Source organism: Scomber scombrus, chromosome 13 (assembly GCF_963691925.1).
Source record: "Scomber scombrus chromosome 13, fScoSco1.1, whole genome shotgun sequence".
In the NCBI taxonomy this organism is placed as follows: Eukaryota; Metazoa; Chordata; class Actinopteri; order Scombriformes; family Scombridae; genus Scomber; species Scomber scombrus.
The window spans coordinates 9,718,519-9,741,343 of NC_084982.1; the positions used below are offsets into that span (position 1 = coordinate 9,718,519).

The window sequence follows — 22,825 nt, forward strand, 5'->3', positions numbered from 1 at the left end:
ATATTCAGAACTGCCTGTGGAACAAACCCTGCATGAAATTGGCATAATCCGCATTTACAACACAATACAGTATATTATAAGTGCTGTCATGCTACTGTCCTGCCCATAGGCTTGACCTTCCCCTTAGTTTATCATTGTCTTAGTGAGCTGTTGCAAGGCCAGTAGAGGCCCTCTATCAGGGAGGGCAGTTCAAAGGTTAACTAGGGCTGCCATCTCTATGTTGATTAGTGAGCAGTCATTGTAAAGGTTATTTCTGTGCGTGCGTGTTTGTGTGTCCGTACGTGCTTGTCCTTGTGTGACTGCCTTGGGGCTAAAGCATGTGTTAGTGCTGACTGTGCTATAGAGCCAAATAGTTTCAGAGCATGACTGTGGCAGCCTCACGGTTCACACTGCCTTTGGCTATGCTTAACCCTAAGGTGAGGGGCAGTAGAGGGCTTGTAGTGTGCTTAAAAACCAGCGGCTGCCCTCTTTGAGGTTCCTCTTAGGCTGTCTGCATGTCCCCCCTCCGCCAGTTGCTATCCTCCCCCTAATGGCCTATGCTGCCCTGCCTGGTTGCTGTCGAAGGTCAAAATTCTCCTCACCCCATTGGCTAAAAGACCCTCTCTCCTAACACACATCACGCTACAATCTATAAACACACAATTACAGCAGCGTCCCTTACACTTTGAGATTGTCCACTGTTGTTCACATACACAAATTTATTTATTTATTTTAGTCTGTTATCTCTGATTCCTTATACTCAACATTCAGCATAAAAACACAAACAAACCCTGTGCTTTATTATCCACTGACTCAGAGGCAGATATGTTACCAGGTTGCACATGTCTGTCTATGTTGTGAACGCACCTTAGAAAACTGTGGTTTTGTCTGTGTCATGCTTGTCAATGCACAGCTGCAATGCAAAGCTATCAAACGCTCTATTTCTGGACATAAAAAAAAAAATAAATAAATAAAAATTAGATGTGGAAGTCTGTTTGGGGAAAAAAATAAATAAATAAACGAGATGGCTAAAACTAAATTACGACATCAATCATGCTTAGAATGAACATCTTGTTTTAATTTCTCTTTTTTTTCTTCAAATTTGTCAGTTCAGAAATTATTTGATGGTTTTGATGCAGTGTTAATTGACCTGTAGAGTCATTTTAATTTGATTGTGTTATTTTGTGGGATTGTGGCTGCCTATTGTGTGTAAAGAAACATGTGGAGAAACATAACATAAATTCATAAAAAAAGATGAAATGATGGACAGATATATTGAGCCCCCCCATTCTAATTGCTTAGATGGAAGTCATATCACGAGAGGGGAGTAATATAAGTCAACCTGCAGCTAACTGGGAGGTCAGTTCTTTACATTTCTTATCACATCTGCCTCTGATGGACTCTGTCTCCTTTGTACTCTGTATCGCTGCACACTGCTTTTTTCCCCACTCCCTTCTTTCCTCTTTTTCATCTCCTCTCTCTGCCTCAGGGCTTAGATGTATATGTTATTTAGCCATGTTTATGTTTCAGGAAAGGGAGATGCCAGGACTTAAGCCCCAGAGCGCATGGACTCACAGTGGCTGCAGTAGTCTAACCTGTGTCTTAATGCCATGCTTGTTAATTTACCTGTCTACCTTTTTTGTTCTGTGTGCGTTTTGTGTGTGTGGGTTTAATTTCTTTGGCATTTTCTTTGATTTTTTTATGAGACAATGTGATTTCTGATGCAATTTTTGCTTCTGTAGCTGTTGAGGCCAGATTGAGGCTTAGAGAGGTGTGTGTGTGTGTGTGCGGCGTGGGCAGATGATGAGTGGTTTTCATGGGCTTTCTCTGCATTTGTGTGTGTGTCTACGTGTGTGTGTGTCTACACAGCGGGCAATGATGCGGTTCTCGGAGCTAGAGCTGAAGGAGAAGGAGGGCGGCGGTGTGTATGTGTCTGCCCCGGCAGCAGGACGGGAGCTGGCAGACGGCCAGCGCAGAGAGCCAGTGCTGGAACACTGCCAACACACCACCCGGCAGGGAGAGAGGGAGGGTGAGTAACCCAGCACCACACACACACACACACACACACACACACACACACACACACACACACACACAAGCACACACTCTCGTAGTGCACAACACACACACACACACAGCCACTCTGCAAATGAACACTCAGAAAGGGACACACACACAAACAATAGGTGCGCGCACACACTCACATGCACTTGCAGCAAATGCTGAGGCAAGACCGGGTCACTCTAAAAAAAGACTCTTCCACACACACAGAGACACACACACACACACACAATCTTTTCCACAAGCTAGGGAGCGTAAGCGAATGAGCGAGCAAGAGAGACAGAGAGGGGGAGTTTTATTTTCAAGAAGCCTTTTGTGCTTATCTGCGTGGAGAGACGATCGAGAGGGAGGGCAAGAGGAGAAGGAGGGGCAGAGATTGCGTGAGTGCGCAAGTGAGAGAGAGTGAAAGCGGGGGGAGAGTTAGTGGGTGAAAGCGGATGGGAGAGCGCAACGGAAAGAGAGGGAGGGGGGCGATAGTTACGTTGGCTGAGAGCCCAGCTGTGTGTTGGAGCGAGGCCGCGGCTGACGTGTGAGCCTAATTATGGCATGGAGAGAGACGGAGAGGGAGAGAGAGTCGGGGAGAGAGGGGAAAGGGGGGTAGAGTCACGCTCTATGTGAGAAGGGCGTGGTGCGGTCATGCCATGGGGGAGGACAGAGAAGAGGGGGGGGGGGGGGGGGGGGGGGGGGGTTGAGGGATGGGATTCGCCATGCGCAGCTAGTGCGCAGGATGTTTTCTTGCCTCTTCTCTCTGGAAGTGCGAGAGGCTGCACTGAACCGTCAGGCCGCTGGCTCGGCTCACATCAGATTAAAAAGTCTTTACCCCATCAAAGTTTTACTGCCTGTCTTTAAAGCAGAATAAAAGCTGGCTGGTGTTTAACTAGCATTCTCCCTCTGTCAATCCCCCCCCCCTTGTTTCCCTGCTCTTTTTCGGTCTGTCTGGTTTGCGGTCTGTGTGTCTGTCTGCATTCTCCCCCCGTGTGTCTGCCTCCCTTTCATCTTCTGTTGCTTATTTTGCCTCTCCCCGCTGTCCCTGCCCCTTTTCCGTCCATCCGTCTCTTCTCAGGTGTTCGACCGGCTTACACAAACAACAGAGTTCCAGTCCTTCAGAGGTGCGTGGGCCAAAGAGAGCCTTTGTCCCCGGGGGAGGCGGCCCGAGACCGAGCCAGAAGCGTCAGCCAAGGAGGGTTAAAGGATGGAGCCAGGAAGGTTGGGAGGGAGTCTGAAGGAGGTCATTGCAAACCTCCCCTCCTTGACAGTGTCAAAAGTGCACCCCGATGAGGCAGCCAGCCCTGTTTTGGACCCACCAGGAAACGTTTTGCTCTGCCCCAAGGTGGAGCAGGAGGAAGGAGAGCGGGTGTCCCACCTAGAGAAAAGAGCCAGGATTTCTACGGGTGAGAATTTCTAGTACATGCCTCACCAGTTGCCACATGCCACTCCCATTTTCCTCTCTTCATCTGCTTTCTGTGCATCTCTCTAATTCTGCCCACTTTTCCCTTCATCTGCTGAGATGCTGAGCCCGGTTTTATCCCTTGTTCTTTAAAAAAAAAAAAAAATCATACTATTCCTTTTGTCGCTTCCTCCTTCCCAATCAAATTCCACCTTAAACCCACTCCGTAACACCCCCCACCCCCACCCCACCCCATCCCCACTCTCTGTCCCATCTTTCGCTCTGTGTGGCAGCAGCTCCGAGAAGTGTTTAATCCTGCCTTTGAGAGAGAAGCGAGGAAGAGGGACAGCCATTCTCTCTCTCTTCTTTCAGCTCTGCCGTTCCTCTGCTGCGCTTACCCACCCTCTTCAAAGCTGCTCTTTTCTTCTCTTTCATCTCCTTTCTTTTTTCCCTCATCTGTTTGGGTTTCCTTTTTTTTTCTTTCTGGCATGCAGTATCGTGCTTGCTCTCTCTCCCCGGCACAGACAGACGAGTCAAATACCCATCTCCTGTGAATTTCAGGAGGTGGGGGGCGTGTGTGTGTGTGTGTGTGTGTGTGTGTGGGAGGGGCGGTGGCTCTCCCTCTGCTTCTCCAGTCTTTATTGCTTTGTTTCTCTGCCCGACTCTTGACTTCCCTCTCCCCTTTTACTCTTCTGTTTCAAAACCCACTCCGTGCCTCGCTCTCTCTCATGTGCGTGCGTGTGTTAAATGTAAGGCTTAGAGGGGGTTTTACGAGCCATAAGAATGCAGTGATTAATGCCCTTTGTTCTTTGTACTCACTTGTCTGCAGGTCAGCATGTATGAATGTACTTACTGTAGTTCAGTGTGCTGCAGACGGTGAGAGTAATATCTCTGCAGGGGGGGAAAACCTTGTATGTCCAAAATGTCAACTCATAGACTCTCTGAAGAAAAACTGTTATGGTTTCAGCTTTCCCACAATGCATTTCTGAGTTTATCCCACAGGTTTTTAATGACTTTCATAAAACCAAGAGAGAGCTGTTGGGAGCCACCTCATCTTTCAGCTGTGGCCTGAAACATTAAAACCATTACAAATGTTCAGCTTCAAGGTTTAGAACAGGACAAAAAAAAAAAAAAAACAGTTCTTGGCAGTACAAGTGTGAGTCAGAACGAGAGATGGCGAATGACACCAATCCTGTTTATGTTGTCTGCAGATGAGTGCGAGCAGATCAGCGCCGATCAAGAGGACGACGATGATGACGACGAGGTACGGAAGCTCAAGGTCTGCATCGAGCTGAAGGGGCTGCGGCTAAGCAAGCCCGCCGCCGGAGCCGCTTCACCCGACTGCCACCAGATCAAACAGGAGAGAGCGTGGCCCCAACCGCGACCGGCAGCCCCGGCCCAGGGCCCACGTGAGCGAAAGATAAGGCCCGGGGAGCCCGAGGACAGAGCCGCAGCGCAGAGAACCGAGATCAACAGGAAATGGGGCTGCGAGAAGCTACTTAATGGTAGGAATGCACCGGCAGCCGCTCAAACCACTGCTGTATCTGTGAGTTCAGCTAGGGTAACGGAAATCTATCTTTGGCTCACGTTTCACTTTCTTGTTGAGCAGTCTGACTTAAGGGGATTTCCCGGGAGCCTTCGGGGAGGGGGCAGAGGAAATGAGGTAGAGGACGGTTCCTCCTGCCAGGGGACAGGCTAGGCTGGGGAATCAGAAAACGGGACCAGGGGACCAAAAGCTAAAATGCCCCCCCCCCCCTCCTCTCCCTGTGGTTTTGTTTCTTTTGTTCAGCTGGTCAGCCGTGCTCTGTGGGAGTGATGAAAGAGTGAATGAGGGTAGTGGCTGGTACAGATATGCGTGGGCAGGTGTAGTGTGACTAATGTGTGATCAATGATTTTCGTTTTTTTCCCCCTCAAGACCAGTCACAGGGAAAGGGAGGGCGGGCAGTGTGAGTGTGTGTGGGGGGGGGATGACTTATTAAAACCAGGGCTTTCCCTTATTCATGTGCCCAAACTAAGGCAGAGGGAGGCACAGACGAAGAAGAGAAAATAAAAGAGCAGGAAAGAGATTAAAGGAAGTGAATAAATCGGGGGAGACTTTGGTTTTATGTTTCCTGCAGAAACCACAGGCCTTGATTGGCCACTGAATTTTTTTCCCCCTTTTTTTCTGCTTTCACCTTTTTAGATAACATCACCCTAGCAACAGCCATGTTGTTACAATGAATGTTGTTATTCCACTGAGTGTCTGTCAGGGCTGCAGTCTTTCCTTTTTCTTGCAGTCTTTTTCAGGATTCCACTAATCAGATAAAACACATTCATCTCTGTTAAGAATCTCATCTTGCAAAAAGTTTTTTTTTTTTTTCCTGCAACAGAAGTTACATAGAAAGTGCTAGCATATCTAAGCACTTTCCTTCTCATTGGTTCCCAGCTTAGGACTGATTTAATGGACTGTTTATTCTAAAAGTTGTATTGTAGCCCATTCACCAGTAGTCTGAAATGCTTTGCAGTGATCCTCAGAAAGAAATGTATTTCCATTAAGCTATTTAACACTATTTTGACATTGTGGTTTCAAGGGCAGGTTTTTATTTTTCGTGTAAATATGTACTGTAAGAGGCTGAAATGAGACAGGTGCCACATTTGTTTAAGGAGATTACTCATAGCAGTGTCCTTGCTGCAGTGAATGAGTGCGCACAAGTCACTATGGGGGTTTTTATGTGAGCCTGTGTTGTGCGTGCAAATGTGTGTGCGCGACTGTGCAGGTTATTTTTTTATTTTCCTGAGTGAGCAGGCATGCTGTGCTTCCAGACAGCTCTATGCACTCATTAATAAACCAACAGAGGGTGAGAGATGGCCTTGCAATACCTTCCCATCCTCCACTTTCACTGAGCTCTCACACTATCAGCCGCTCACTCTGCCTCCCTCTTCTTTCTACCCCCTCTACAGGAGCAGCAACTTCTCCCCTTCCCCCCGGCCAGCCGAAGGACAGAACGCACCCGCCGGGCCCCTTCTCAGGTGACCGTGGCCTCAAGGAGCCCTCAAGGAGGGGCCCCCCCTCTCCAGCCCCAGAACCTTCCGTGGGAGGCACCCCTCCCCTCAAGCCCCGTCGCCATAGTGACACGGACAAACCCAAGGGCAAGCGGCCGTGCAAGACCAAACACACCAGTCAGAGGGAGCGAGAGCGGGAGAAGAGAAAAGAGGCCACACCTAACAGCCCGGGCCAGCTTTGCGCGGCTGATCAGGGAGCAGCTGAAGATGACAAGGTGAGTGCTGATACGGTGTCTGGTCGCGATAGGGGCGTCTGGATGTTTGCAGCAGCCGAGTCTGTTTCAGTATGCCTGTCGGCGCCTCTGATTATGCAGCTGGGAGAAGGGAGGGAGGGCGAGAGGAAGGAAGTATGTTTACAATGTTTAGAGGGCTGCTGGAGCTTTGACCTCCTCGTGCCCTTAGTGACTCCCTGTGGAGCGCACGCATACATGGGTGTTTGTCTCTGGCCTTAATTGTCGAACGTGTGTCATCGGCGCTGTTTTGTGTGTAGATACGTGCCAGGGCTGTGAGTATGTGCATGTTTGTGAGCATTCCTGACATAACAACAAAACCCTGGAGCAATTATACATTGTACTGAGTGCCTAACACAAAGCTAGAGACACACACACACACACACACACACTCCCTCACTCACACACACAGTGAGGAATGTGGCAGCCATGGTCGAGTGTATGAAGTGCCAGAGTTCAAAAGAGGGGGGGAAAAAATGAGCACGGGGAAAAATTGAGGGGGGAGAAAAAAAAAGGGCTAGTTGTTTTCCGCCCGCGCTGCTCTCCTCCCCTGCTCCTCCTCAGCCTGACAGCTGCTTCGACATGGAATTCCACTGAGAGGGCACGCACTTCACACACACACTCACACACGCACAGAGGCAGGCAACTCCCTCTCTCGTGTGTTGTGCTCAGAGGGCTCTGTTAGTTTAGCGGTTAAAGAAAAGTGCCCTGCCAACCTGCAGTGTTTGGGGCGTGAACAGTTGGTGAGAAAGCTCTTTGTGTGTCTGTGTTTTTTTTCTTCTTCAATGACATACTGTGTCTTCCATACATAATAATCATACATAAACACAGATGTTAGAGATAAAAGAAAAAATCCATCTATACTACCTTTAGTACTATAGTTATTATATAAAAAAATCAAGTGAGGATAAGAGGAAAAACAGCAAGCTTTATTGAATATATAGTAATTTTATTCGGCCAGTTTTGCGTTTGCCACTTCATTATTATGTAAAAAAAACACACCTGCATTTCCTATTGTGTGTGTGCGCATATGTCAGTTGTGTAGTCTTATGCGTGTGCCCTTGAGTTTCCATGCGTGTGTATGTGTGAAAGTGTGTCCCGTCTGCTATGTGGCAGCGGCTCTAACACTCTCCCTCTCTCACTCTCTCCACAGCTGAGTGAGCAGCGAGGCGCTCCAAGGAAGAGAGCCGCCTCTCCTAATCATTATCCCTGCTCTCCAGTCAAGCCCTGCTCCCCCGCTGCGCTCTGCCCGCCTTCCCTCCAGCCCCAGGCAAACGGCAGAGCAGGCGGTGTCCCACCAGAGGCGGCTGGGGTGCACAGGACCCCCCCTGCCGAGCCCCCCGCGGTGCGCCCTATCCCGCCAGAGGCTCGTCGACTGATCGTGAACAAGAACGCCGGAGAAACTCTCCTCCAGAGAGCTGCGAGGCTGGGCTACGAGGTAATGCCCCCCCCCCCCCCCCCCCCCCCTTATCGTTTTCTCTCCTTTACACTTTATCATCTCATTCAAATCTTTTGCTCTTCTTCAAATTGAGCTCATTTTCTCTCCCTACTTTGTTCCTGTCTGTGACTTTGGCGCACATCTCTTATTTTCAAAATTGTTTCTCTCCATCTGATTCTTCTCTTGCATCTGTCCTATTCTTCCTCTTCCTAGATCCCTTTTCTGCTTTTCTATCATTCCCTTCTATTTCACCGTTACTCATGCTTTCTTCTCGCTAATACTCCATCTTTTTTTCCTCCTCTTGCCTGCTACTCTGTCTTTCTCTCTTAGGTTTCCGCTCCCTCCCCCCCTCTTTCCTCTCAGCACTCTTTCTCTTCCTCTCTTTGTGACTCAGATTGTCGTTGGCACCCCTCCTCCTCCTCCTCCTCCCCGCAAGCGCACACACACTCCACCACCCCTGCCTCCCCTCCTCTTGCCTCGCTCCGCTCTCACATCTCATTAATTTACCGTGAGGCGAAGTGTGACACACACTCTCACACACAGGCACACACACACACACGCACATGCGTGTGCAGACAGCATGAGGGATCGGTGGGATCATTATACGGAGACTGATGCTCGCTGCCTCTCTAGCATCAGGACTTTTTTTTTTTCCCTCTTTCTTTGTGTCACTGCCGATCGTTCGCTCCTAAAGCAGATCCTCTCATTCTCCGCACATACTAGAAAGGATGAGACTGGTGTATATTCTGCTGGATCTCTCAACTCCCATTGCTCTGAAAGCTTTTAATGAAAGTTGGATGGCCCTCTGTCTCGTTCTCCCTCATCCCCTGTGTTTCTGTTCGTGGGCCTAAATGTTCTCCCCTTGTTGACAGATTTTACAAATTGATTTATTGATCCAAGTGGTTTTTATGCCACTTGAGCTGCATATTGCGCTGTGCGTGTCCACTCTGCTGTCTTTTTGTGTGTGCGTGTGTGCGTGCGTGCACATGATAATTTTTATCACCAGCAGAGGTATCTTCACAGAACTGTAAATAGGTGTGGGTATCTTTTGTTGCTCATTAACCGGTTGCTTTATGGTTGTGTGTGTTTGTTGTACACATTTATGATGATGAGGTGTGTGTGTGTGCGTGTGTCCGTGATTATGTGTGTATGTGTGAGTCAGTGGGAGCGAGCAAGAGTGTGAATGAGAGGTAAGCACTGGGAGTATAATCGCGTTCTAATGGCCCTCTAATGTGCCGTGGTGACTGTGGTTAGCAGTGGCGGCGGCTGTTTTTCTCCCTCGCTCACTCTCTCTCTCTCTCTCTCTCTCTCTCTCACACACACACACACACACACTCGCACACACAGGGTGCAGCGCAGCAGCAGCAGGGTTCAGTCAGCCGTGCTGGAGAGAAGCTGGCTCGTCTCTGTGATTTATGCGGCTCTCTCGAACGTTTTTTTTCCCTCCCTCTCCGTTTTTTTTTTTTTTTTTTCATTCCCCCTTCGCATTTTTCCCTTCCTGCGCTCCGCGTGTGGAGAGGGAAAGAGGGAGGAGGGAGGAGAAAACCTGAGACTACACAAACAAGGCGCTGACCGCTGTGCAAACAACACCCCCCGCCTTCCCCTTCCCCCTCCCTGCTTCCCTTTCTCTCCCTTTCTCTCCCTTTCTCTCTCTCTCTCTCTCTCTCTCTCTCTCTCTCTCTCTCTCTCTCTCTCTCTCTCTCTCTCTCTCTCTCTCTCTCTCTCTCTCTTCGCTCTCTCTCTCAGGAAGCTCGTCTCTCACTGCCTGTGTGTGATAAGCCTGGGGCAGACCCCTGGGGCTCCCACTCACACACACACACGCTCATACACACAAGGACGAGCGAACAGAGACACACCAATTTATGCATACTGCCTCACACACACACACAGTCACAAACTCACGCTCTCGCATACAAGCCTGTAGACGCACAGAGCGCTTGTCTCACGCTGGTGTTTTAGCGCCGCAAGCTCTGGGCTTATCACACACAGGCAGAGAGATATGAGGGGCCTGAGAGACAGAGGCACGCACACACGGCTCACATGCTGATTACGAACAAACACGCACGCACACACACACACACACAGAAACACACATACAGAAATACAAGTTATGACCCAGTAAGCACACGCACAGGCATCCTGACGTGTTCTTCTCCATATGCTGCACAGAGCGACAACACCGCACTTGCCGCTGTCGCCCACCCACACAGACCTGCACATGCAATTTCATAATCACCTCATGCGCACACACACAACTCACATTCTACGGTATGAACACACTCAGACACACCGAAACGCGCACAGGGAAACACCCAAATGTTACCCAGTAAGCACATGCACAGGCATCTTTGCGTGTGCAGGCCTGCAAATTTTGCGAGTGCAGAATGGCCTTGTGCACGCACACACACACACACACAAATGTAATTTAACATGCGCACTATTCTTTTTTTTATTCATTCCCGATGCCCGGCAGACACTGTGCATATTTCATGTTCGTTTAGTTTTGCGATCCGTGCCTCTGCACATGAAAGCCCACTCTCTCGCTCTTCTTCCCTCCCTCGCTCCCCCTTTTATTCTCTCGCTCTCCCTCGTCTGACTCGCTCTCTGAGCATTTGAAATGGTAATGAGGGAGAGATTCTGCGGATGTCTTCATCCCTCTCCCTCTCGTGCCGGGGCTTGGGGGCCCCTCAGTTCTGCCCATTGAAAGCTCAGATAAAGGTGCAATCTGTCATTTATTCTCCTCACATGAATCACTTCTGATTTTTCCTTCTCAAATGTATGTATGATCCAAGCAAATAGAAAAACTGGATTGCATTTTAAGTACCCAGGCAGACCAGCATCTGTGATCACAGAATTATGGAATTGCTGCTTGTAAAGAGGTGAAGTAAATCTGCAGTGACTTTTCTTGTAGGGTTTAACCTGGGTGAACTTTGACAACAAAACTGATGACATTGACCAATAAACTTGACAGTGCTGACGTTTGATGGAAAGGAGACCATGAATGCATTAAAAGTGCTCCAAGATGGCTCCCTGTTCATCCTGAAAGTCACACTTGCGGAAAAAGTGTGTCGGGGTTAGCACACACACTAGAGTCCTTCTCCAGCAAAGCCAGTTAAGAAAATGCATGTTAAAGATGAATGAGATAACGATAATTTATTGCTAGGGCTACTTGATACTTATCAAATTTTATTGGTCCCTATAACTTATATTCTAATACAAAGAATCACTTTAGTGTTAGCATCATGTGATCCTAGCCCTACAACACAGTGCCCTTCCTAGTGGCTTGACAGAGGTACAGAGTCCAAAACTGAGGAAATCTATCATAATTAGCTGTAATCATTTAATTGTAGCCTATATAACCCTGCTACACAGGTATGTGCTTTCCAAAAGAAACATGGCATGGTCTACGTTTAGATGGGTCAAGTTGGATAATAAAATACATTCCCTTAATTAAAAATTTTAACTAATTGTCCATTAGTTAAAATGTAGTTTATCATTTGGTTTGTATGTAGTTGATGAGGATTATAGCTGGTTACCGATTGAGTATTTATTATGAATGTATATTATACATATTATCTCTCTAAGCGTCTTTATTCATAAGTTTGCTAAAAGCTTGTTTGTGCATCAGTGTCCGATTAATTAACAGTGTGAGATTATCCTCTGTTGCCCCAGCAAGAAGGAGGCTGCCTCTTACGCACACGGTTCACTTGTTTAGGCAAGCACTAAACTGTACAGCTTGGACTGCTGGCTCATCATCGCACAGGGAAAGCTGCCTATATGATATATATATATATATATATATATATATATATATATATATATAGTTGTGTAGTCTTATGTGTGTGCCCTTGAGTTTCCGTGAATGTGTGAAAATGTGTATATAAATATAAATGCACGCACACAAGGCAGCACTGCAAGGGGTTAAATGTCTGAGTGATGCATTGATTGCAGGCGAGCGCAGGGAAGCATTCAAGAGAGGGAGATTAGAGGACGGAGGGAGAGAGCTAGAGGGGGGGGGGGAGGGAGGGGGGGGGGGGGGGGAGCAGTGTCTCATTTTACTGCGGAGGAGTGTCTGTGTGTGTGTGTGTGTGAGTGTGAGTGTGTCTGGCGGGAAGCCGGGGCTCTCGTGCTAAGCTCCTCGCTCTCTCCCAGCGATATTAAACACGGCTCCGGAGGTTTAGCGCTACACCTCCTCCACAGCCACACACACACACACACACACACACACATACACAAACTCGTCAGTGGCACAAAAATACACATGTGCACACGCACACGCACACACACTCTTAGGCAAGCTGCATATCAACACTCTCTACCCGTCAGTCTCTCTAGCACTTGCTCTCATTCACTCACATACACACACACGCATACACACACACACACACACACACACACACACACACACACACCAAGCTAGTGGAATCCCCCAGAGGGAGCTTCGGCACAGCGCTCCTGAATCTCTCTCCAGCAGGCAAACAGAGTGTTGGCAACGAGCGAAAACCAGTTGGAGCCCCCCCCCCCCCCCACACACACACACACAATCACCCCCATCCCCCCAACACACACACACACACACACACCCCTCCTCCCCTTCTCTTTTTCTCTTGCACTTCTTCTTGCTCACACTTGCTCACTTCTTTTCTCTCAATCGTGTTTTCCACTTCTCCCTCTTTCATCTGTCTTTCCTTCCTCCCTGGCTCAGATCGTCCTCTGTATCACTCCTATCACCCCCCCCCCCCCCCCCCCCCCACCCCCTCTCCCCTTTTGCACTTCACACTACCACCCACTACACCCCACCCTTTCATCTCTTGTTATTGTCAGCTGCAGCCCAGAGGACAGCCCCGACAAATTTCATCCACAGATTCGTTTATCAGTCATCTGTTGGGGTGTTGCCTCTCCCTTCTTCCCTTCTTCTGCCCTCTCTAGCCCTCTGCTCATCCCTCTGTCAGTCTGTTTCTCTCCATCGCTTGCCTTCCCTTCTTCCTTCCTCCCTCTGTCCTCCCTGTGCTAAAATGGAGAGAGGGTGAGAGAGAAATAAACACTTGGACAAGACGGAGGGCTAGAATTAGCATAGAAATGGAAGTTTGGAGTCATTCCCCAGGTTCAGATGAGCAGCTCTTGGCACATGACTGTTAGACACACTCATGCACTGTCCTAAGTGTACGAGTCTTGCACACACACAGAAATGCATATATATAGTAAAATATAGAAAAATGTGTTGATTTCTATTTGTTTGTTCATTGGTCTGCAAATAATCCTGCCAAGTTGCATATCCAAACAGATACAAACATATACCCGCAGTGTTGAAACGCACACTTGTCAGACTCGGGCATACCCCCATATCAACACACCGCCGGGCTGCTCTCTATCTCTGCTTCCTCTCTGTTTAGTAGCAGCAGACGCTGCTCCAGTCCAATAAAAACCAGTCTGACTACTTAGTGCTGGATCCCCAACCGTCACAGCCCTAGACCAGAGAAAACGCTTCCAGCTCTTGAGCACCTCTATCAAATCTCTTTGTTCCGCTTCCATTATGCTGTGTTCAGAGCCCAACCATCGTAACTGGCTGCCACACTGACGTCCAGGCCCAACCATGGTGCACACACAAATACGTGCACAAGCGCAATCTGGCAGGCTAAATACAGTTGAGTCACACTTGGTCTCCTCCATGTGTTTTGGCGCCAGCTCCAGTATTATGGAGCATTTGTGTGCGAGCGTGTGTGTGTGTGTCCAACACAGGAACACACTCAGTTCCTCCTTTCCCTAATTTTTCTCCCACAGGAACTGTAAAGGGAACAACTGTTTGCGTATGAGTCTGCTCTGTCTGACTTGTGTTTTTGGTCTTGTATTGCTTGGGTTGTCCCCACACATACATCCACCCACACACACACACACACACAATCTTGCACACTAAATGTTCGTCCCTCTGTGTTGGCTCTCTATAGGAGGTAGTGCTGTACTGTCTGGAGAACAGAGTATGTGAGGTGAACCACAGAGACTACGCCGGTTACTGCGCTCTTCATGAAGCATGCGCCCGGGGCTGGCTCAGCATAGTCCAACACCTGCTGGATTACGGGGCCGACATCAACTGCAGTGCACAGGATGGTACCAGGTAAATAAACACGCTCTTTCTTGCGCACGCACAACCGCAACTTTTGCTTACATAAACACATCTACGCACGGAGCAAACATGTGGCAATTTGTTAAGGGGCAAGTCAGGAATTAGTCATCAGTGTGCGTGACTTAGGTTTGCTCATAAGAAAATATCTGTGATTTCTTTTTATATTTTCTTGGCAATAACAGCAATTTGACACATTGGCTGCAGTTTTAAATGGAAAAAGGCTGGTGCTTTCATTGTTGTGTTAAACTGTAAAACTTACAGTTGGGGGTCTGTTCCAGGGAATGGTGCACAGGTCTTAAAAGTGTATTGTGTAGCAGTTTAGCTTTTATTAAACTATTACCAGATTTAGGTGAGATCATTGCTAATAAGGCTAACAGGCTTATAAATGTATAAATTACATTTTATCTTTTTTCCCACGAGGATAGAGTTTAGGGGAAATCTTTAAAGGGAAAAATGTTTTATGGTACAATACATTGAGTTTCAGTGAATGACAGGTGCTGCCATTTAAAGTATCATCCACAAGGCATTGATTCTCATCAGTGAAACTCTGAATTGAAGTGCACATGGAGAAATACTTTGGGGCTCACTGGGAATAGCAACGTCTGACTTTCTATACAGGAGACATAGTGTTTATGAAATCTCAGTCAGTTTTCAAAGTATCAGTTACTCGATACTACGAGCTGCACCTTTTTAAATTTCTGGCTTGTGTGTGTTCAGACCAATTCACGATGCCGTGGAGAATGACCACCTGGACGTGGTGCGAGTCTTGCTGTCCTACGGAGCTGACCCTACCTTGGCAACATATTCCGGCCGTGGCCTTCTCAAGATGACCCACAGTGACAGCATGGAGCGCTTCCTTATGGGTAAGATCCCAAATGGGTTTAATTATAGTCATAGACGCTGTTTAGAAAGAGTTCATGCGCAGTGCCAGGGATTAAGAAATACAGAGGTCACGAGTTATAGCCCCTGTCCTCACCCCACCCCCTGTGGAAACGTTCAAAGACTAGAGTATAAATCTGCATTTTTGTGAGCTCTCACATAATTACTCAGGACAGTTTCTTCTCAGCTCCAGTCGTCAGGCTCAGTCAGCCTCTGAACTGAACCTTATCAAGCAGAAACAGTTAAGTTAATGATTATTTCCTGGCTATAAAAAAGTGATGACTAGAGGACATGAGTCAGATGTTCCTTAGGAAATGATGTCCATCTGAAATAGTATTAATTTGTAATTATCCAAGAATTGGAATAATACATCTGCTGTACTCAAAAACAGCAATCACATGCAGCATTCATGGATTAGGATGGATTGTTTGTTGAGTTTAAAAATAGACCTTCAACAGGCTTGTATAGTAAACGCCAAGTTTCAAATCTAAACACACTGTAGGTTACACAAAAACCTCCAAACATCTCTCTGTCCCTCGATGATTGCTGTTTTTAATGCCTCACATTTATAATACACTTCTCTTACGCATTCAGCTCTTTTGCAATAAGTGCAGCAGTAGAAAAAGTTCCATCCCCAATGCAGACAAACTGTAATGCAAAGGCCAGAACGTTTGAATATTAAGGTTTTAACCACAAATGATGACATTGTACATTTTTAGAAAAGCAGCAAATGAAAAGTCTAGGAGATAAAAGGCTTTTTTTTAGAAAGCAGGTATGCTAGTGAGTGGATACTGAAAAGGGGCAAGAGTAAACTGTTGAGTCAGTCAGTCAGCAACATCCAGTTCCCAAAAGCCCCAACGCTTGGCTTGTTCACTGCTCTGTTCTTTCAACGCTGTGACCTCTGTGCAACCTGTTGGTATGAGTCTCTCTTCGTAAATCCTCATCCTCCCCACCGCCGCTAGACATGTCACTCTCTGTCATCCCATTTTCCCTCCAGCACCCCCCACCCACCCCCTCCCAACCACCTGTTAGACAGGGAGTTTCAGCCCGACGGGGTGCGTGCTGTTGCCTCTGAGCTCCTCTATCTGGTTACTTAGCAACGCCAACTGTGTTTGCTCAGCGTACGTGAGGAAATGGGCTTCGCTCTGGCTGGAGACTCTGCTTTTGTATGCATGTGTGCATGAGCGTTTGAGTGTGTGTCTTTTCACAAGGCTGCCACGCTAAGAGTCTGACGCCGTCCTGTGCTTGGGGTGTGTATGTTAAGGGGGCTTCGTCTAAATGTTTGCAGTGAAGTCGAGACAACACGAATGAGTCTGTGTTATGGCAATGAAAAGCACACACTTGAATACACAGACACACACACACATGCACTTCCTCCAAAGCCTGCTGCTTAATATTACACGAACAGCGAACTACTTAAAACCGATCACCTGAGACGCACGCGGAAAACTAACAGGTGTAAGTTCACGGTCGTCAGAAGGGTGAACAGGTTTAGCGCGAACCGGGAGATTTATATGGAGACAGCTGGAAAGATGGTGTTGAATTTTGAAAAGAGCGTAGATGGATAGATCGATGCCTGCTAGATTGACAGAGCGGGGGAGAGAGGGAGATGGAGCACCGGAGAAAATGAGCGAGAGCGAGCGATTGCTGCCCTCCCTCCACCTGGTCCCACTCATCTGGAGGCCGTTAATCCCTCCAAACACACGCCAGACGCCCCACGCCTCAGCACTGGCACAAAGCCCGGCTCTCACTCTGCGAATGTGTTTGTGTGTGTGCTCGTGCGTGCTGAATACACACTTTGCTCTCGCTCTGTGTGCTTATCCAGCTCCCTCTGCTTGTTTGTTTCCAGCTTGCTCTCTGTGTGTGTGTGTGTGTGTGTGTGTGTGTGTGTGTGTGTGTGTGTGTGTGTGTGTGTGTGTGTGTGTGTGTGTGTGTGTGTGTGTGTGTGTGTGTGTGTGTGTGTGTGTGTGTGTGTGTGTGTGTGTGTGTGTGTGTGTGTGTGTGTGTGTGTGTGTGTGTGTGTGTGTGTGTGTGTGTGTGTGTGTGTGTGTGTGTGTGTGTGTGAACTGTGTGTGGTTCTTGTTTGATTCCTGGCAGCCGTCTGTAGCCCTGGTCTGAACAGAGCCAGCTCTAACCCAGCGGAGACAGTCGCTCTCCTCCCCCGTGGTACAGCCGCTGGCCCCTTACCATCAGCGCCAGCCCCCCCCCCCCCCCAAAACATTTGCTCTGTTGGTCTCTCTTTTCTCTCTTGACACTGCCCCTCCTCCTCCTCCTCTATTTTACTGTGCTCTTTATTCATTTTTTTCTGCTGTAGTCTCCAAGGGCAATTGTATTTGCCTCGTTGCGTGTCCCCCGGGCTCCAGCTCTTGAATAACATGCTTCGCTCCTCTCCTCTCTCCATAGATTATTTTGCCGACCTTCAGGGCCGCTCAGACGATGACCAAGGGCTTTATTGGGAATTCTATGGCAGTGCTGTATGTGGTGAGTACTGATCAGCACTGTGTGTGTTTAAGGCCTTTAAAGTCTTTATTTTTCATCTCCTGTGCCATCGAGCTCAGAGTGAAATGTTTATACATGTCGGACTTTTATTGTTTACATTCCTGCGTCTTTTATGATAATGTGAATGCTCATTAAAATTAATCCTTTTTTTTTTTGGTTTCAGAGTGTGGCGAAGAAGGCGGTGTCTATGACATCCTGGCTGATCCCCCAGGCCCAGATGATGATGACGACGATGACAAAAGAGAGGTGTTCGAGTTTGAGTTCTCTGACCGACCTCTGCTGCCTTGCTACAACATCCAGGTGTCCCTCTCCCAGGGGTGAGCTTTCATCACAAGAGCACACGCACCTTTTTTACGTATTTGCATCTGCCTGTCTGTTGGCGCTCATTGTTTAACACTGATTGATTTTGTCTTTCAGGCCAAGGAACTGGCTGCTGCTCTCTGATGTTCTCCGCAGGCTGCGGATGTCAGCTCGTGGCTTCCGACAGGCCTTCCCACACATGGAGGTAGTAACAGTGGCTGAGGCGGAGTTTTACCGGCAAGCGTCTTTGTCGCAGCTCTTCTCCTGCCCAGAGGAGCTGGAGAGCTTCCAACCGGACAGCAAGGAGCTGCTAGATCTGGTTGAAGACAGTGCCGAGCTGGCCGCGATGCTGGGCTCCACGCTGGAGTGTCTGGACGACCGCTGGGAGCACTCGAGGGACAAACTGAAGGACAAAATCAAGGCTGTTGGGCAAGTTGGGCTCATCCTGACTCCTGGACCAACTAAACACACTGACCTTGATCCCTACCGACTGCAGTTTGCTTCAGAATCAACCCAGGGTCATGATGATATGCCTTAGCCTGACCCGTACTTCGGCCTCGCTCTGGACCAGCACTGGTGCACTGTACAGATGGACTGACCTGCTGGCTGACCAGGCTGCTGAAACATTTCCCTGTGTTAACTGAGGATCAAGTTTGAGCCTCAATAGACTTAATAATGGTCTTATTTTTATAAATTAATATATGTATAAATAAATAAATATATAAAAATATATATATATATATTAAAAAAAATATCCAGAGATTTTTTTTCTTTTGGATGTTGCTCACGACTCCCCTCTGAAAGCTTTTGTATGACAACAGAGTGCAGTCGTGTTGTCAGCAACTGGATGGAGTGTGTGAGCACGCAGCACATTGTGCATGTGTGTAGCTGTACAGGATAGTACTGAGACTGTGCTATTGAATGTGGTATTTGTGTTTATAGGAAGCACATGATGTCCTGTTTTTTTGTTTTTTTCTCTCCTCAGACTTCAGCCCTGGTTTAAGCCTGAGGGGCTATTTTGTTGTATCTTTTTTTTTTTTTGGTTCAAGTTGTGCTTCCTGTTTAGTCTGTAATTTAACATGCAAAACTACAAAATTGTTTGTATAATAAAATTTTAAGATAATGTTGATATTCACCCTTTGGCAAAGAGCTTGTATATAACAGTGAGGCTACTGCAGTAAAGTAATTTTTGGTGTGTTCATTTTTGTTTTAACTTTGTAATTAAAATATCTCATAATTTGTATTTATATTTTACAAAAGAAGTTGCTTTAAAATAAATATACAAACTGCAAGATGAAGTACGTGTTCTGCTCCTTATTGTGTCAGTGTTGAACTCATTTGCATTTTCAGAGCCAATGTCTTGTGGGCTGCCTGTCAAATTTAATCTTCTTGCTAATTTATATGCAACTCCTGCTTGTCATTGAGATGTGAACACCAACACAATCCTATATTGCCATCTTTTGGAATATTTCTGTATTGTAGGTGTCATGCAATTTCTATCTGCAGCCATGACGGAACGACTCACCAACTTCAAGTTGCTGTCTTGGTGTGCTGTGAAGCTTGTGGCTTGCAGCGCCCTCTAGTGTGCACAACTATAAATTGAATGTGAATTTATTGGGGCTTCAGCATTAAATCCCCACATTTGAGAAGGACTTGATGTTTGAAATTATACCTTTTTAACTGTATTGGCATGATTGCTAAAAATTTTAAAAGCCACACTGATTACATAATTATTGAATGTCAATTTATCTGCATCAAGCAGGGTTAAAAGTAGGCCCCAAGTTCGCTGAGTGTCACTTTTTCGTAATATTAAAAAGATAAACATCTATTATGGTTATCTAGTCCTTTGTCAAAATGTAGTTTTAAAGGATAAGTGTAGAGATTTTATATGTATTCTTTGTCAACAAATTTCATGAAAAGACTGAAACCAACAATGAATTGATCCTACTAACAAATGTGTATTTAGCCAAAGCTTGATATAGCTCATTCCTTCGGCAGCCAATGATCTCAATTGTTGTCCAAAATCTATTAAGAACACAAAATTGAACCACATTGTTGCAGTCAGTGAAAAGCTACTTCATTACAATAAACATGGATGCTGCCATAAATACTCTCCTCTGCACAAAATCCACAGTTTGAAACAGTCCTGAGGCAATACATAATTTATTTCTGTTTCATAAAAACAACAGCACCAGGCTCTTTTTTGAATATGTGTGTATATATATATGTGTGTGTGTGTGTGTGTCTGTCTGTGGCTTGTTTTTTTATGCTGTAGTGGGAAGAAATTGGCATATGACTTAAGTTATTGCGGACAATCACAAAAAATATAGGTTATCACCAGCCTTATCCTTTAAAAGATACATTTTTCAGTTGATATTGTGCTTACATGGATACATTTTTGAAAAAAATTCAAGTTGAATTAAATCACGACAACTTATTCTGAGACAGCAAAACCTGGGGTCCCTTGTTGATATCATGGGCTCCAGGTGCCCCTAGCTTTAGAGGGTGACTGTGTACATAAACAATGCACAGAGTGGGAGGAGTGAGGGTTCAAGGGGACTGCATGGCCGCCTAGTGGGTTAATCCAGCCATGGTCTGCATCACATCCTGAATTTGCTTTGAGGGTATAGATCAACCCCTTGATCTTTTTTTCACATCAATGTGTCCAATCAGGCACTGATGATCTGGACATGAGCGGCTTTTGAGAACTACTGTTGAGAAAAAGACGCCAGTCTGGAAAGGTCTGAAGAATGCACAAAATGAACAGCAGTGTGTCAGCATTACAATCTGGCCAAGCTTCAACAAAAATGATGACTGAACCAAAGCAGATAGACTCCAAACTAAATTCCCAACTGCCCGACCTCTGCAGAGTGGGTGCTGGGCCAAAATTCAAGTGGGGTTTTGTTGATCCACACTGTGACAATGGAGCTTTTACAGAAGGACATGTGCAATCCAGCCCTTCAGGCCATAAATGAATCTCTGGAGAAAAGCTCTGAAGAAAGAGAGAAAGCTGATTAAAATCATCTGGCTCTAGGATGCTTTCAAGACCTTCTTTTTATGTTGAAAAGATTTCTAAAAATGGGCAACATGAATACTTGTTTTCAAAGAGCTTTGCAGAGTCAGAGATTTAGCTTCTCTCTCTGTGCTGAGAGGTAAAGGTTGAATGGTATCCAGATAAAGGTCATGGAGTGACAAGAAGCTGTCGGACAGTTAACTGAGATGCTGAAAAAGGGAATTCAGCCTCTCAAACCTCAATCTGTCAGCTCAAATGCTGAAGCCAATGTCATATTCTGAGAGAGGAGGTGCAGGAGGGTCACAGTCAAGAGCTTTTCTCATCCATGTTTCCTGAACAGCACAACGCACTTTTAGAGAGGAAGGCTTGGCTCTAACAATAAGCCTCTAATTGTACCTAAATAGTGTGTGTGCTGTATTTCTGTAGTTATTGTGTGGCTCATGGAGTTTTTCAGTACCTATTTTTTAACATGTTCTAGAAATACTGGTGTGAATTCACTGATGTATAACGTATGATAGATTTCTAAAAGTACTGTGGAAATTGTCAGAATATAAATTACTTTATCTGTGCAAAAATAATTATATTCTGCAGCTGTCCATCCGCATAAAGGCTCTGAAGGACTTTATACCAGACAATTTAGACTGAGTACTTTAAGAGCACGTATTTGGGGAGAAAAGGTTTTATTTGATTTTTCATATCAGAGCATCAGAACATTTGAACTAGAGGTAGATTTGAGCCCATGCACAATACTGCAGCAAAGTTGTCCCTTCTGGTGTGTAAGTTGCCTTAATGAAAACAGCCTTTACATTCAAAGAGTGTTTGTGGCATACCGAATGATAGACATGGTGTAGCAAAAAATAATCTGAGAAGATTTTTTTTTTTGCCACATTTGTCCAGAAACTAAAAAACTCCATAAAAGATTCAGTTGGGCCAGTGGAGAAAATCGAACATAACAATGAAATTAAACATGTTTATTCTGGATGTCCCATGAACACTCTGCGAAAAATGTCGAGAATAGTTTAGTAAAGACAGTAAACAACACTTGTGATAGCTGAGGGACAGCCTGTGAATTAAAAAAAAAACACTGAACAGGCCTATAGGCTACCACTAGAGGCAGAGGCAATCAAACCCCTATTTAAATAAAAGTATAATTGGATTACACTGTGGCCAGCACAAGCCATGAACACTGTCCTGCCATATGTTTACAATGCCATTCTCATAACAATACTAGAAATACTTTGAGATACAACCACAGTTCATACTACCTCATATTTAATTAGTACATATGCTGACATTTTTCTTAGTGTGTTTTACTATTTTTTAACTATATTATATTACAATATATTCTCCTTTCGTTGCGTAAGTGCCTGCACAATGTGTATAACGTGAATTGAATTGAACATGCATAGAACAAAACATCAATTAGGCTATATAAACTAGTTTGATTGATTTCAATACAACACAGAAGTCCATCTGTAAAATATCTTCTTTATGTATATATTTATGTATAAATGTGTGCATGTTTTGATGTATTTTAGATTAAACCCCGGACTCTCACATGGCTTTAACTCATGGATGTATTCAGTGTTGGGGAGTAACTAGTTACATGTAATGGCACTACGTAATTTAATTACAAAATAAATGTAACTGTAATCCATTACAGTTACTGAGAAAAAAAGTGTGTAATTAAATTACAATTACTCATGAAAATGTTGATGTTGAAAAGTGTCAAAGTGGATAACATCGGAAGTCAGACCTTTAAGATTTTGTTCAGGAGGAGGGTTTTTTCCTCGTTTTTTAGTATTTAACATGTTACTGAACACATATTGCTGTTCTTAATTCTTTGAAAACAATATTTTTTTTTAAATTTTGTAAA

The 22,825-nt window shown here is 45.9% G+C and overlaps 1 protein-coding gene across 5 annotated transcripts in view; it reads left to right on the top strand.

Moving 5' to 3' along the window:
• The window catches only part of LOC133992811 (BCL-6 corepressor-like), a 33,287-nt gene extending 14,067 nt beyond the window's left edge, over positions 1-19,220 (top strand). For 4 of the 5 annotated variants that reach the window (XR_009927042.1, XR_009927043.1, XR_009927044.1 and 1 more), the window contains exons 4-7: positions 1,282-1,338; positions 1,849-2,008; positions 3,104-3,431; positions 4,639-4,774. Coding sequence is in view for 1 of the 5 variants with exons in the window: in XM_062431565.1 (XP_062287549.1) it covers positions 3,233-3,431; positions 4,639-4,932; positions 6,368-6,684; positions 7,853-8,137; positions 14,083-14,249; positions 14,976-15,121; positions 17,541-17,618; positions 17,800-17,953; positions 18,054-18,474 (2,061 nt within the window). In the remaining 4 variants the exon portion in view is untranslated. Of the gene's footprint in view, positions 1-1,281; positions 1,339-1,848; positions 2,009-3,103; positions 3,432-4,638; positions 4,933-6,367; positions 6,685-7,852; positions 8,138-14,082; positions 14,250-14,975; positions 15,122-17,540; positions 17,619-17,799; positions 17,954-18,053 lie in introns of those variants that run through there. The other variant, XM_062431565.1, reaches the window with a different exon arrangement.
• The last annotated feature ends 3,605 nt before the right edge of the window (positions 19,221-22,825 follow it).